General features: G+C 39.4%; 1 protein-coding gene across 1 annotated transcript in view; it reads left to right on the plus strand.

Moving 5' to 3' along the window:
- The first annotated feature begins 6,834 nt into the window (after positions 1-6,834).
- Positions 6,835-16,852, plus strand: part of LOC140150570 (lysophospholipid acyltransferase 1-like) — a 45,394-nt gene continuing 35,376 nt past the window's right edge. Inside the window, exons 1-2 of the mRNA XM_072172605.1 lie at positions 6,835-6,918; positions 14,855-15,000. Of these exons, the coding sequence (XP_072028706.1) occupies positions 6,859-6,918; positions 14,855-15,000 (206 nt within the window). The 5' untranslated portion in view covers positions 6,835-6,858. The remainder of the gene's footprint in view (positions 6,919-14,854; positions 15,001-16,852) is intronic.

Consider the following 16,852-nt stretch of genomic DNA (forward strand, 5'->3'; position numbering starts at 1 on the left):
TAGTAGGCCTAGTTAGTAATATTCCATGATAGGCCTACGTCGGTTTATTATTGATTGTTGATAACTTGACAACTTGATTGATTGATCGATTGAGTCATTTCACATTATATTCCTAGTTTATAGGCCAATTTGAATAACATCGCACACCGACACCGCCTGGCTAATAATTATTTGGTGCAGAAGGGACACTAAAATGAATACACGGGATCGATACACGTGAATTGCTATGCACGATTTTGATATCAGACGAAATTCTTCTGATACCGGGTTAGAAAATGATGAATATCTCCCGTCATGATTTTTTTCTCAAGAAACCAGATTTGGTCTCATAAACTTGGAAATACGTGTTGAACAGATATGATAGTCGCTAGAATGCGCTTTGAAAATTGGCCGTGCGCTTTGAACTCAAAATTTGACCATTTTATATTGCGTTGGTCCTGTTATGGACTACAGCGTGCAGCGTGTATTACAGCTGCACTCACTGTAAACAGTATAAAAGTCAATGACCATTGACTTCAATGGGGTATACAAGCTTAATCACGCACAACCAAGATCGATTACCCGGCTATTGTGAGTAGCCTTAGTTATGTCCCTCGACTAATTATTAGTTTAAAAGAGCTTTAAAGGTTTGAACCAAATGGCTAATCGTGGCTGTGGATTTAACCTACCATGGCGATTCCTGCCATGAAGATATAGGGTCGAAGACACTGTGATAAATAGACCTATCAGTATTGATTTATTCTATTCAGCAATATCAAGGATTACTATCAAACTTCTCATAGCTGATTGTCAGTTGGCTCAGTGGTAACGCAGTAGGTTTTACAACACCGAGGTCCCGGGTTCGATTCCCACCTCTGCCTATTTTTTGCAAGGCTGAGAAAAAAATGAAATTTCTGGACTGCAAACTTATTTGGCGCGCGATCTGAGCTGGTCCTTTTCTGGTGGCTGTGTCTGTTACAGGCACACTCCCTCTACATCCAAACCAGGTTCACGCTCATTACACCTCCCTTAATGTAAAAGAGTGAAAATTCACTCTTTTAGAGTGAATTTTCACTCTTACAAAGAGTGACTCTAGGGACCAGTCCTTGAAGAGCGAAAATCACTCTTTGTAAAGAGTGAAAATATTTCACTCTCAAAAGAGTGCTTTCTCACTCTTAAAATGACTGAAACCCACTCTCAAAAGAGTGGAAATTAAATGACTCTTACTCCAAAAAAGTGGTAATTCACTCTTAATTGAGTGAAAACAAATCAATCTTTTTAGAGTGAATTATATTACTCTCTTGTCTCTCGAATAGGAGCCAATTTTACTCGATAAGAGTGAAAATCAGTTCACTCTTGACAGGGAGTGAAAATTTCACTCTTACATTTAGAGAGCAGCCCTGAAGGATTTTGCTATTTTTCTAGCTTAAATTATGTGACTTGAAATGAAAAATATTGTTAATTCCTGGGGAAAAGTCTTTAAAATTCATACACTCTTCACTGAAAGCCATATACATAATGTATACGATCTTATGAAATTGTCATGGTATCAGCCTATTGGTGTACGTTACTTACTTAGTTACTATACTTACTGACTAACATTTTGGCCTGAAATGGTCATATCTCGAAATCTCACGAAGTATGACCCCCAGTGGTGTCAAATTAAAGAGATAAAAGTTAAGAATATATAATAAGCAAAGAGCTTTTAATAAATAGAGTGGCAATAGATTACGTAATGCTTTGTTCGTTTGATGCCGATTAGATTTTGCGACAGGCTATTCATAAAAGTGGTACCATTGTTTCGAACAAAGGGGTTCCGCCATGGAATTGGTCACTGATCCGGCATCATATTAACGCTCTACACAACAGGCTAATAAGTGACCACAATACAGTCATGTTAACATGTGTAAGGGCAGTCATGTGTAAAGTGGTGCCAGGGGGGAGGGGGTTGGGGAGGGACAGATTCACCCCTGTGAGAAGTCTTGGGAAGGGAGGGGGAAGGAAGAGGGGAGGAGGGGATATGGAGAATGAGAGGGGCCTACAGGAAGGGAGAAAGAGGAAAAATGAAGAGAAAGAAATAATGAGAAGTAAATAAAATGATAGAAAGATAAGGACATATTATTGGAATGACTGAGAGAAAGAAAGAAAGAAAGAAAGACAGAAAGAAAGAAAGAAAGAAAGAAAGAAAGAAAGAAAGAAAGAAAAAAAGAAAAAGAAAGAAAGAAAGAAAGAAAGAAAGAAAGAAAGAAAGAAAGAAAGAAAGAAAGAAAGAAAGAAAGAAAGAAAGAAAGAAAAGAAAGAAAGAAAGAAAGAAAGAACTTGAAGAAGGGAAGAGAGAGAAGGAGAGCGAGGGAGTGATAAAGTTAGTGTATGCCTAGGAAAGAATAAGTACAGAGAAAGAAAAGAAAGGAATGATAAATAAATGTAATAATAATTATTATAGGAATTAAACACATAAGGGACCGTTCAAATTTCCCTGGGAAAATTGAGTTTATATGCTTTTCTATGGGGTTGACCCATAATTTTCATGTCAAAAACGGGGGCTGTAAAGGGAGGGGCCGAAAAATTTGCGCGATGATTTTTTTTTGCATCAGGACCCCCCTAACAAGTGTTTGTGAACGGTTCCTAACAGCACTAAGCAGCCATTCGATGACATCATGGAAGTAATACACATGGAAGCTGGTCAAATACTACATCAAAGTGAGTATCATACTTGCCGCGATACTGAACAAAAGCAGTACAGTTGAAAGTGGAACAATTGAGTCATCGCATGGTCAACGTGTACCATGTCTAAAATCAAAGTTCCCGCTTAAAAATCAATAGCAGTACGAGGTCGTGTACTAAGTCCTGACAATGGGCTGTGTTATATTACCGCAGTGCATGACTAGTTTTATGAACACAAACAGATTTTATAAAATCCCTACGTAATGGTCAGAATGCTATCAGTTTAATTTATACAATTTTATTAAAAGTATGTAATTATGTGAAAACCTACCGATTAAATGTATATATAGGGCCTATGCTAGACTTTCAGATAGCAGTTTTAAAACAGAAAATGAAATGAAATACAATTTATTTTACGCAAAATGTAAAGATAATACCGGGGATAATACCCGACTCTGGAACATTCTGGTCAACAGCAATTTCGTGCAGCCCCGGGCACACAAATAGATGCGGGATTCATTTTATAATGTAAAGCATGTGCCAAGTGCGCATATCAATTATTACCGCTAATTAGCGGTTTAGACGTAAATGCATGATTTCCAATATTTTGAAGTTTAAGAAAATCTGTAAGTATAGGGTAGAAATCGACATTTTGAATGGATTTCTGTAATTATGGATTACAAATCTAACATCCCTGTCACTTTTTTCCGAATAAAAACAACATACTTGAAACATAATCAAGAAAAACACGTTTTTTGCTCAAAATAATAAACCTGTAAATAAACGAACTGGCAATAAAGGCGGCAAGTCTGATCCACATCAAAGACACGCTGACTACATTGTTATCACAAAAGCTTGATACGTACCCTCTATAGAATGTTACGTAAAGAATTCAATAGGTGTTGGATCGACCAGCTTCCATGTCTCTTACTTCCATGATGACATCAATGCCGTTATCATTGGTTATGCGTTACGTAATTAAAACACCCAGTCAGATGTATTTCGCACCTGCCAAACACAAATCACCCAATTTCGAAAACTGGACGTTGAATGTACACTCTCATGATCTATGAATATTGATTGGCAACATTTTCCAATATGTCACCGCTCTAATCGGAAACAATAGAACAATAAATCCTGCAGAGCGTTGATAATAAGGATATTTCCCTTCCGGGGTGACACTCATAAATAGTAACGGGTCAATATTTTTTTTCATAATCACGAAATGCCAAGAAGGTATGACCCCCTGAGTGGTTTTTAATGAAAAAGAAAAAAAGTAAAGAATATAATAAAAATATTTATCCCACCGGGGATGACACTCCTCATAAGACCTGGGTCTTGAAATTTTCAGTTTGGGCGAGTCCTTCATCATATCTCGAAATGCCAATAAGGTATTTCCCACCGAGTGGTGTCAAATAAGAGAAAACAATGTAAAGAATATAATAAAAATAATTACACCACCGGGCCTAAAAGAAACCAGGCCCGACGAAGGATTAGAGGGGGGGGAGTCGCTCCTGGTGGGGGTCACCGGGTGTCACTCCCTTGCGGAGGGTATGCCCCTTTCGCAGTTAATTACAAAGACATTTCATGAACTTTTACCCAAGGACAAAATGGTACTTTGAAATGTCCCTATTTTTACAATTCCAAGGACGCTTTTGCAAACTTACCGGTATCGGTACCCTTAATTTAAGATTTCAAGGATAAGGCTTCAACACACATTCGCACATTTTTCTTCCGTAACATATTTAAATGGAACAACAACAGGGTGTCACAGAATAAAAGTATGCCTTCAATAAGTGGTTAGGCCTACGGGACCGTTCATTATTAACGCGGGAGGGGGGGTCGGAGGAATGTTGAGCTTTATGGGTGAAAAATACCTAACCCCCCTATTGCGATGAATCAATTTCACGTAACCTCCCCTATTGAATCAAACAAAATCACATAACCCCCCCTTTCAAGCAAACTTTATTAATTCAGTCACAGAGATTGGGATTTTGACATTGGGGGATAAGGTTTAAAAAAATTCTTAAAATCATAGTAATCCAGGTCTTTTTGGCGACAAGTCTATTGTACAAATGCGCGCAAAGCGCGTGGAAATTGTGGCAATTTTGAAGCTAAACTGATGAAATATGGTGCAAAAGTGGAATAAATTCATGCAAAGCGCAAAAAATTTTGCAATTTTAGACTAAAATGGCCATATGTAAGGTTAATTTGGTCAGAAACCTACATAGGCATACAGGCCTCAACATTGGGGGCAGTGGCGTAACTAGGGGTTGGTAGCGCCCGGGGCAAGAAACTGCAAGAAATTGGTGCCCCTACCCCCCCGAGAATATCTTAGACGCGGGCAGTGGCGTAGCTAGGGGTTGTGGCGCCCTAACCTAAGGATAATCCCCCAAATCTTGAAACAATTGCGCGCGGAGCGCCCGAAATTTGGACAAAGGCCTACCACTAATTAATTATGGTTACTAGAAGTTGAATATCGGTCTTGAAATGTTCTTTCAATTGATTTTGTGCTAAAATGCGCGTGAAGCGCGCATAAATTTTGACTTTCATTGCTTGGAGGGGTACAGAATCGATGCTGAATTGGTCAATTTGGCACCCCCCTAAGGCTGGCGCCTGGGGCACGTTGCCCCCCTGCCCCCTAGTTACGCCACTGATTGGAGGGAATAATTGTATGGACCATCCCCCCTGGCAAAATATTGGGGGATTTACTGCCCCCCACCCAAAATTAATTATATTATAAAAAATAATTTTTTTGCCCTATTGAAGCTAAAATGGTGAAATATGGTGCAAAATTGGAACAATTTTGTGTGAATAACTGAATAAGTCATTAGACAATTATGTATGGTATGATTGACTATTAAATTTCACATGACCCCCCTATCAGGAAAAATAAAATTACATAACCCCCCTGTTTGTCAAAGTGAAAATCACATAACCCCCCCCTACATTTCCTCCGGCCCCCCCTCCCACATTAATAATGAGCGGTCCCTACCTAAACTACAAATGCTGCACCTTAAACAAATTCCCTGAATTACAGCTAATTAATTACATTGTTAACCGTTTCTATGTGCATGTGGTAATAATAACAGTCGACCGAATTCGCGACCCCTTTTTTTAAAATCCATTTCGAAGCTTTTCGAGAATAAGTTTACCCCTAATTCTCTAACTTTTGCAGACAATTTTGTCCGCGGGCGTTCCCTCAAATTGATACCTTTTTCTGTGCCATTTTGGTAACAATCGTGCGATCAGTAACTCAACTTGAGTGATCCCGGGAGTGACCGGGGGGGGGGCACATCACTTTTTGGTGGGTATGTTTGAGGTGGTGGGTCAGAGCTGACGGCGCGTAAAAGTAAAATGGGGTCATTTGGAGCTGCGAACAGTCAAAATGAAGGGTCTTTCTCGGGCTTTTTGGTTGAAAATCGCCTGAAAAAAACACCAGGCGTTTAGTTTTTAGTGCCCCCGGGAGTGACCCCACCGGGGGTCGCTCCCGGCCCTTCAACCAGTTTGGACGTGACCTTCTAGTCAAGTTCTATTGAAAAAAACAAAAAAGGGGGACTTTTGTGGGTTTTAATGGGAAGGTCTGCCACCGTAACCTCGCCCTCCCCCCACTCATATACATGTAAAGATGGTACGGTACGGGTATCATGTGCGGCGGTCAAGGGTCCGAGTTTTTCAGGCTTTGCGGCAGTTCTTCAAGACCCTCATTTGCATCATGCTCCAGTTCATTGAGCCTCAAACTCTGAAAATTTGAGCTCTTGAGCTCAAATTTGGAAACATTTGATTTTTTTAGCTCCAAAGCCTATAATTTGGCTTAATTTTAGTTCACAGACCCCCACAAAAATGTTGAAATTTCAGTTCATCAAGCCCCCTTTGCCCCAAAATCAGTTCTTAGTTCTCAAAGTTTGGCGCTTCGCGCCGCACACCCATATCAAAATTTAGGTTGAGTGCCCCCCCCCCCCCCGGGGCCCTCCCTCCACTTACGGGGCTGGAAGATAAGATATTACAACTTTTAGAGAAAATCCCGGGAGGAAAATAAAGAAATAAAAAGAAACCGACAAAAAAATGTGACGAACGCCTGCAAAACGAGTCTACTGGCCAAATACAGCAACAGTGCTCATAAGCTCTGTGAAAAAAATGTTTGCCTACGAGGATTTACACGGGTTGATCTAAGCCTTGTGTAAAATTATTGTCGGATCCGGCCACTGAGCCAAGATGGTTCACTTTCAAGTAATACAAAATTTGTCTGATAAATTGGGCGTACGCTATGTCGAGGTAAGTTATTTGGGAACATTGAAAGAATAATATACAATCTGTCAGATCGCAGGTAACAATAGGTGGCCACTCATTTATCTATTGGCTGGCCCGGCCCGTAAAGCTACGAGTGGATCGTGCATATGCATGCAATGCCAATCAGTACCAATGGTTTGTTGACATGCCAGTACCCGATCGTTCCGATGGGTGTGTTAGCCTAAGTTATACTATCAATGACTATAGGGAGTGTTCGTAAATACTTTGGTGGGGTGGGGTGGGGTTGGAAATATGGGGTGGGTGGGGGGGTAAAAAGGGTCCTAAAAGTAAAATGGGGGAGATAAAAAAAAATTCAGTAACAATTTGAGGGTACTACTACTACCGTACTAGTCAAGCATGGTCCGGCATATGCATGTCCGGGGTACGTACACATGTATAGGGTATGTACGACAAGGACATCATGGCCCGCATGCACATTCCAAATTTTTGGCGCGCATGAATGTCATGAATGCGAAGTATTTCGATTGTGCACTCCTAAGGCAAGCTTAAATTCAACAAAATTTGCGCACTTTACAAGTTGGGTGTACCACTATGACTCCAATGGCAATGTCGTGATTGCTGAATAGGGTGCAACTCTACTAAAGTTGTTTTCTTTAAACTTCCGTGGTCCGGGTACGCGCTGGTGAATTGCGATCGCGTATAAGTGACAAGGTCGCCTACTACGCGCCGCGCCGAAGACCAATGGGTCAGCCGGCTTGTTGTCAAGTGCATTGATCAGCCAATCAGCGTGATTGTTTATTGCTTTTGTGTTTACGCTCGTGTACGCGATATACACAGGCACGACCACGGAAGTTTAAAGAAAGCAACTTTAGTCTTATTGCAAGACTGCCCTACCCCAACCCATGAACCCTACAGGCTTAGCCTAAGCCTAAATTCGGTAAATGAGGTTGCACCCTATTCGGTAATTGTGTTAATTTGTACCATAACTCCAAACGGTAATTTTTATTAACTAGCTAATAATTTAATGACATATATTTTTGGTTTCTTTTTTAGGACATGAAGCATGGAAGGAGGGGATCAAAACATTTTAGACCATAAAAAGGGGGATAAAAATCCACCTTTTTTAGGGGATCAAACAATTTTGATGTGCGAGGGGTTCCAACTTTAAATTCCAACCCGGGTTCCAACCCTCCACCAAAGTATTTATGAACACCTTACATGATTACGACTAGTAGTGGGCATGTGGGTGTACAACCTGTGTTACTTTCCTATTTTGCAAGGATGACAATTTTGTCAGCAGGGTTCGCAGGTTTTTGCCGCAGGTGGAAAAAACCATGGTTTTAACCGCGGTTTTAACCGCTTGGCAAAAACAGTTTTTGCCGACAAAAATGGCAAAACTAAAACAGTGATTTGTAGTTCAGTTTTTTCATCTCAAAACAAATTATTAAGTTACAAAAATTATTTCCTGAGTGTAACAAGGCCAGATTTTGTAATTATTCAAAAAGTAACATTGAGTAAAATTAAAGGCATGCGTTTTCATTGCTCAAGTGCATTTAACCGAAATGTGGCATATATATCAAATTCAAAACTTTTCATTTTAAGGACTTGATGAGACAAAAAATAAGTTGAATGATTCATTAAAAGTTGTGTGTTACTGTTTATGAGCTTGCTGTGTTACTTCTTTTAATATTTGAGTGACTATAAGTGAGTTTTTGCCAGTTTTTGCCATTTTTGCCGTTTTTTGCCGGCAAAAACCGAACCCTGTTTGTCATCCTTGTCTGCTTTAAGGCCCTTTACAATTGATTCTTAGTTTCCTGTTTCCCACCCGCGTCCAAAGTAGAGAATTGCAAAATATTTAATTATTTTATTTACATTTTGGATTTTCTCTTCTAAAATAACTTTTTATTAATGACTCCCATTTGCTACTTCCTGACTTTGATCATATCAACTACATGTATAATGCATGAATAAACAAACATAACTGTACCATTACTTAAATGTATAAAATCAAACATAGTTGTAAAATAATTAAATGCATGTTCCTTGTCGAAACGGGTTAATGTAGGTTGCGACCACTTGCTTTAAAATAAAGAAAATAATAGATAATTAATAATTAAAAGTCACCTCAACCCTTGTTTTCAACCATGAAACAGGAAACTAAGAATCAATTGTGAAGGGCCTAATACAAACAGAGAGAGACAAAAGACCTGTCAAAATGGTTCCGGTTATCCAAACACGGTACACTCTTCAGTATCTTCAATCTTCAAAGGTGAATCCTTTTGCAGCTTTAAAAGCTATACTAGGATGGTGCAGAAGTGACGTCAACAGGCAAAGTGCAGAAAAGTGTAGGTGAAGAAAAAGTAGCGAAAAAAAAAAAAAAAAAACTTAGGGTGCGGGATAAAAACATACTTGCTGTGGTGGTTTACCGGAGTCTTGAGCCAACAGGTACCTTCATCCCCCTCACAGCTGGTAGGGCGGCTTCCTTGAAAGTGGCTAAAGATGGTGCTAACACTGTCGCTGATGGTAGTTGGTTCCACAATCTTACGGCTCTAGGATAGTATGCATATTTGTAGCAGTCTATGGTGGCTTCTGGTATGGAATATTTCAATTGATGGTCGTGTCTACCTATGTAGGTTGCTGGTTGGATAATGTGCGGCAGTTGTATGTTGACCAGGCCATGTTGGATCTTATAGAACATGGTCAGCTGTGATGCCAGGCGCCTGGTATGAAGTTGGTCCCAGCCCAAGGTGTTGATCAAGCTTGACACAGATGTAGTTCTTCTGAAGTCTCTGAAGACAAACCGTGCTGCAGCTCGCTGAACTTGCTCAATGCGATTAACTACAGTGATGGTATACGGGTTCCAGGCTTCAGCGGCGTAGTCAAGCTGAGGGCGTATATACAATCGCCTGGTAGGCTCTGGCTTTGACCTCTTGATTACAGGGAGATAAGGTGCGGCGTAGCAGACCCAAGGCGCGACCCGCTTTCTTGGTGATTTTACTGCAGTGGTCGCTCCATTGGAGATCATGCGAGATGGTAACGCCGAGATACTCGTGCTGGTCTGCTCTCACAAGTGGCTGTCCAAGGATGTTATATTGGAAGATGCTTGGTTTATGCGTTTCTTGGTGATGGAGAGAATGGCACACTTGCTGATGTTAAACTGCATAAGCCAGGTGGACGACCAGTCAGCGAGGACTTCGAGATCTCTCTGCAGGATGCGATGGTCTTCTTCGCTCTTAATCTCCCGATACACAATACTGTCGTCTGCAAACAGGCGCATACTTGACTGGATCTTCTCTAACAGGAAGAGGGCTGGTCCAAGTACCGATCCTTGGGGTACACCTGATGTAACATTGCCCCAGCTGGAGTGAGAACCGTTTACTGACACAGCTTGTACTCTGTTGTGCAGAAAGGAGTTGACCCATTCCAAAGTCGGACCTCTGATGCCGTAGAAGTTTAGTTTGGCGGATAAACGATGATGTGGAACTTTATCAAACGCCTTGCTAAAGTCTAGCAACACTACGTCAGCTTGGCGCGATTTTGGAGAGTGTAAGACCAGTCATGGCAAGATGTAATTAGTTGTGTTACCGTTGACAGCCTCTCCTAAACCCGTGTTGAGAGTCAAGCAAGATGTTATTTATGTTGAGATGCTTGGAAACATGGCTGAGTGAGTACAATGTGTTCCATTATTTTGCAACACAGGCAAGTAAGTGAAATGGGTCTGTAATTTGCAGGGTCGGATTTTAGACCTTTCTTGTGTATACCGGTGACCAGAGCTTGTTTCCATTGGGTTGGTACGCAGCCCAGGGTGTAGGATTGGTGATTGCGTTATCAGAAGCAGGATCAGGACAGAAGGATGGTCCACATGCACAATAGAGTGATTCATGTGGGTTGATGTAGGTTGCGACCACTTGTTTTAAAATAAAGAAAATAATAGATAATTAATAATTAAAAGTCACCTCATCCCTTGTTTTCAACCATGAAACAGGAAACTAAGAATCAATTGTGAAGGGCCTAATACAAACAGAGAGAGACAAAAGACCTGTCAAAATGGTTCCGGTTATCCGAACACGGTACACTCTTCAGTATCAGAATCGGAATCAGGACAGAAGGATGGTCCATGTGCACAATAGAGTGATTCATGCAGTATGAGCAATGAGCATGATGAATAGGCCTGGGATAAAAAGCTGTGAAGTGTGTCCTGTGAAGTGTGTCCACATGCATCTTTTGTCCACTTTGCCATTAAGATTTTGAATGGAAACGTTCAGGCCCAGAAGATGTGCACGATTGTGTCAGTAAAATGAATATATTTTATTTGCCTGATTATTTGAACTAATGACTAATTGCATTTGTCAAAGGGGACATGATTGTTTGTACAGGGCCTTCCAGTTTTAGTCAATTATCTCTGCACAGAAAATACCATAAAATTGCCTTTTCTTCTTGGGGTTGAGTCAGTAGTTACTCGAGAACTCTAGCTTCGAATTCTTGCGGGTTCTTGAAATTGTCAATTGTGCTTGCCTTAATTGTTTCTTCTACTGTTGCATTCCACTCCAGCTGTTCTTGGAAAATAACTGTATATGTGTTGAGTCTTGCATAGATTGGTTTATAGTTGCTGCTGGTTTTCTTCCGTGTTCTTGTTTCATTGATCAGCTCCAAATGGTTGTTCTTGTTTATGCCTACCATGTTACCCGGTACTGAATGTCTTATACATACGGACATGTTGGGAATTAATTGGAATTAGCAGGGGTTCATTGAACTTCATTCATATATTTTCATGAATAAACGATTGTTTACACATGGTTTATAGGCTGCCGGAGGGCATAAACAATATTTATTCATGAAAATATATATCGAATGAACCCCTTTCATACATACTCAACATTCTATGTGCTGTTACTTTCCTCCACAACTAAGAAAACAATCATTGCATTTCAGCCCCAAAACTACCATTTCCTTTTCCTGTCTAAAAGTTTTTCCAATTCCATATCCAATACATGTAGTTCTGTAGGGCGATTTCACAAAAGTTCATTAGTTCAAATCTGCCTCTAGAAGACATGATGCGTGCATAAAGCACAAAGAAAATTTTGCAACAGATGTTATTTATTCTGTTTAAAATGTTGAAATTTGGATGAAAGTTATTTTGATGAGTCAACTGACATATCTTTTGAGTAAAATTTGCAACATTGCATTAGCAACATTTTTTATGCGATCACCTGTCGTAAACTGAACGGCTGTGTTTACTTCTGAATATTTATATTGCTTTATGCGGTGTCATGCTTCAGCGAATCCGACTAGATTTTGAATGCAAAGATCCTCGAATGTGAAGCTATCGGTGAGCAAATTTGTGACCAGACTTCTCGAGCAAATGTCTTCTGTGGGCAGATTTGAACTAATGTCAATGACCTTTTGTAAAATCGCCATATTTAGAGAAAACATTTACTTGCTCAGTTCATCGTGTTTGGACGTGTGTGAATATCGTGTACAACACTTGCTTTGCGTAAATAGCCCGGGAGCATCAAGTGTGTACAATGTATGACCGACTCGTCTTGTTTATGACTGGAAAAGCGGGCATTAACATTGTTCATGCCCGGCTCTTGACCAATCATGCATGCAGCACGCTGTTATAATGTTGCGAGTATACATGTATGAACTTGATTTCCCTGATAAAAAATTGAACTTTCGATATACAAGAGGTACCAGTATAATTTATTTATGGAATTTTTGTGATTTTCCCCCCGTGAATGTAAGAAGTTACAGATAAGCATCCCCTTCATATCAGAGGGCACAAGAAAGAATGGCTAAATCCCAGTAAAAACATCCGATGGTAATTAGAACGATCTACCGCAATTTACATCATGCCAACCGATCGAATCGCATCACAACCGACATAAATGATACATATTATAATAATTCTCGGATAATTAGAAAGCAAAGAATGTGTGCACAAGCTTTCCACACACATATGATGTTGTAAACTAAATCTACACATGACTTGGCACTGTTGGCATGGCACCCTTTTTAAAGGGTGCCACTTTGAAATTAAAAAGGTGGGGGTTTAAACTTTGTCGGTATAAAGGAGGATTGATAAAGGGTGGGAGTAAAATAAAAAAGTTGAGGTTGTTTCAACTTACAATATATTTTTATTGAATGATAAAATCATCCTAGTTTCCAAGAATAATTGCCAAACCTGCAAACCATATCGCAAGATGAAATTTGATGCATGTTTACATGTTTCCAGTGCAAATCCACTAGGCTGACATATATTATAAATAACTAGTCGCAAGCGCCGCTTGTGGTTCCCTTTTGCTTCGCATACACCCGTAACAAATGTTAACAAGTTGCAGCCCAGCAAACACAAAAACGTTTTAAAAACGTTTTAAATAAGTTATATTTTGGCTTTTGGTTTAGGTAAAAACGTTTTAATGACATTAAAATGTCGGGTTATATAAAGGTCATGATAACGTTTTAAAACGTTTTGTATGAAAACACACTACAACAATATTTTTAAATGTTTTCAAAAAATGTTTATTGTAAACTATTTTTGCAAACATTTTTGCCAAATATTGTGTCAATACTTTAAAAATAACATTGTGTTAAAATATTTGAACCCAGCAAACACAGAAATGTTCTTAAAATGGTTTTTCAAAACCTTTTAATAACATTTAAATGTCGGGTTATATAAAGGTCATGAAAACGCTTTTAAAAGCGTTATTGAAAATATTTTGGGCAAACATTTTTCGCAAAATATTTTTTCAACCCCAAAATAACATTCTGTTTAGAATGTTTTGTATCAAGTTTTCAAGAATGTTTTTGGAATGTTATTAAAACATTTTTATACCCTTTATATAACCCGACTATAAAACTTTTCTATAAAACATTTTTGTTTACTGAGCAGTAGATTATCAAAAAATGTTTTTTTAAGATTATGAAAACGTTTATACTCTTAATATACCCTTTATATAACCCAACATTTAAACGTTTTCTGACAACCTTTTATAACCTTTTTGCGAATGATGTCGAAAACATTTTGTGTTTGCTGGGAGGGACTTAAAGGGACTTACAGGGGCTTAAACAGCGGCATTAGTGATTACATTGGCTACAGCTTTTTGAGGGATTTCAGTGTATATGCAAATGGTGGATAAAGCGTTAAGTGATGGGGTCCTGACTTTGTACATAAAAAAGGTGACAGAAAAATAAAAAAGGTAGGGGTCTGACCCCTCTGCCAGCAGTGCTTGAAAAAACAAACCCAATCACGCTACACAATTGAATACCTGAGTGGAAGAAGGGCCCAACTCCAATTTTTTACAAAAATGAGTTAGGCCCAGCATTTTATTGCCAGCAGACCGTCCTTCCTTGTGTGTGAAATATGAGCCAAAATCCACTCTCTAAATAGTCTTCCACGTACACTTAATCATGGTTTTCATGGAAGAAAGGCCCAACTCCATGGAGTTGGGTCCTTCTTCCACAAATATTGAGTTAAAGGGGAATTTTGTTCATCCACATGAAATCTGCTTTTTACTACAATAAACTTTCTTGCTAACATTACATGCTTCTACTTGTGCAATTAATGGATAATTACCAAATTTCTGTAGCTATTTATAACACATCTGCTTACGAACTGGCACTTGCAGTATATTAGTGGAAGAAGGGCCCAACTCCAGCTCAGATTAAGACCTGTACCGTTGCCATGGAAACATCATATATAATTTCCATGTAATATTGTATGTTCGTGTATTAAAGGTCCCCTGAAGATGAAAACATTCTGTCTATAAAACTTTTCCAAATATTAAGTTTTTTTCTTAATATCTCAAAAACAGTTTTGATGGAGTTGGGCCCTTCTTCCACTCAGGTATTCAATTGTTAAAACCCAATCATGCTCCACAATGTAAGTTGTGAGAACTTAGGTTAAATTTGACTCTTTCAATACAATATGTAATATTTTTGTATGTTTGTTTTATCACAGCTCAACTTTGTCATTTGCCAGTGCTTGGCATTGCTATGCTCCTATATCTTCCGATGGTTCTTTAAACCAACCAAAGTGTCAGCAACAACACGTCATGCTGTACAGCTCGTTGTCGGCTTCTTACTGGCCATTTTAGCATTTAACATGTAAGTAGACTTTATAATGAACGACAGAGATAAAAAGACTAGTTCGCATCCGAAATTCTGACAACTAGACAATCATGGCGCGCCTTTGCCCTGACGTCAGACGCGATCTAGTTTTTTTTATCTCTGTCTTTCATTATAGATATGTTGCCAATGTTGTTGTTATATTTAGTTCTGTTCAGAATCATAGGGAGCCCAACCAAGAGGTTAATGAAGTCCAAGGAACAGATGCCATGATAAGCATACTCCACTAACCCATTTTTTATGCCTCCACCTGAGGTATTATGTTTCCTGGTTGTCTGTCCATCCGTCCGTCTGTCGGTCCGTCCGTCCATCCGAGCTTGTGAGTGCAATTTCTCGGAACTGGTTAGGCGTATAGTGATGCAATTTGGTGGAGGGGTGGCAATTGGGGGTCTCTAAATGTTAGCAGGTTTTTGTCGCAAAATATGGTAATTAAGTACCTAATTTGCATAATTTATGCATATCAAGCAAAATAACCTTGTGTACAGATTATCTGGAGATCTGTACGAGTTACAGTGATGAAACTTGGCAGAGAGTAGCACAGCCAGAGGTTCTTGACCTGATTTGCTTTTCAGCGCAAAATTTGCATAATCGCAAGGTCATTGTGAGGTTATTTGGGGTCATCCGGGGTCAAATGGCCATATATTGTTGCAGGTTCATGAAATTTGGTGGGAACGACTACTGTAGGAAGAAAAAATGTCAAGGTCATTTTGGGGTCATCCAAGGTCAAATTGCCATAGATTGTCGCAGGTTCATGAAATTTTGTGGGGATGACCACTGAAACAAGGCAAAAATGTCAAGGTCATTTTGGGGTCATCCAAGGTCAAATTGCCATAGATTGTTGCAGGTTCATGAAATTTTGTGGGGATGACCAGTGAAACAAGCTAAAAATGGGGTCATTCGGGGTCAAATCGCCATAGACTACTGCAGGTTTATGAAATTTGGTAGGAACAGCCACCTTAGTGAGACAAAGATGTGAAGGTCATTTTGGGGTCAAGTGAAATTGCACCGGTTAAAATGATGGGCGTCAAGGTGGAGGCATTGCGGCCGACGCTTTGTGTCGAGAACCGCGCAGGTCGAGAACCGCGAAATTCTAGTTTTTAATCGCTTAATACCGAAACCAAAACCAAAATGTTTTATATAAATATTTTGTTTTAGGTCCTATCCTTATTAAAACCCAAGTTACCCATCTGTATCCTAATTTTACAAACCCAGCTCAGTTCAGCTAATCTTTACCCTAAGGGCTCTTTTTGAAATTCCCTTACACATGAAGGTGTGCGCCATCCTGCAGCTTTCCTATGCTAGCCTTCTTTTGTTAAAATCCTGTGTGATTATAACACTGCAATTAGCCACTTCACTGACTTAAATTAGGAGCGCGCTTTCCTGAACGAGCTTTCCTAAGGCACGCGCTTAGCGAGGGGAATCCTGCCTTCTTTCTGTGTGAAAACGTGGTAGGGTATTTCAATATGAGCCCTAATGCAGAACCTAACCCAGGGAATAAATTGCTATTGCTGAAATGTGTGTAGCAGGTTGTCCAAAATGGGTGAGCATTTTGCTCTGCTACACCAGGTAAATCGAATGCTGGTTGTCCATTCCAATGTCCATCAACAATTATGTAAGACTTTTTGTTAATCTTTGATCTCATATGAACAGTTTAAAATCCTATTGGAACCATTATTATGTTTTGATGGATCCAAGTGTGTGAAAATATTGGATCCAAAATAATGATAAAATTGGATGTTTTACACCCAATATTTATTGGTCTCGCTATGAGTTGTAAAATCAAAATTGGGTCATAGCTGCATTATAGGTGTCTTCATGTATTGGTGGTATT

Source organism: Amphiura filiformis, chromosome 4, assembly GCF_039555335.1.
Source record: "Amphiura filiformis chromosome 4, Afil_fr2py, whole genome shotgun sequence".
NCBI classification, from domain to species: Eukaryota; Metazoa; Echinodermata; class Ophiuroidea; order Amphilepidida; family Amphiuridae; genus Amphiura; species Amphiura filiformis.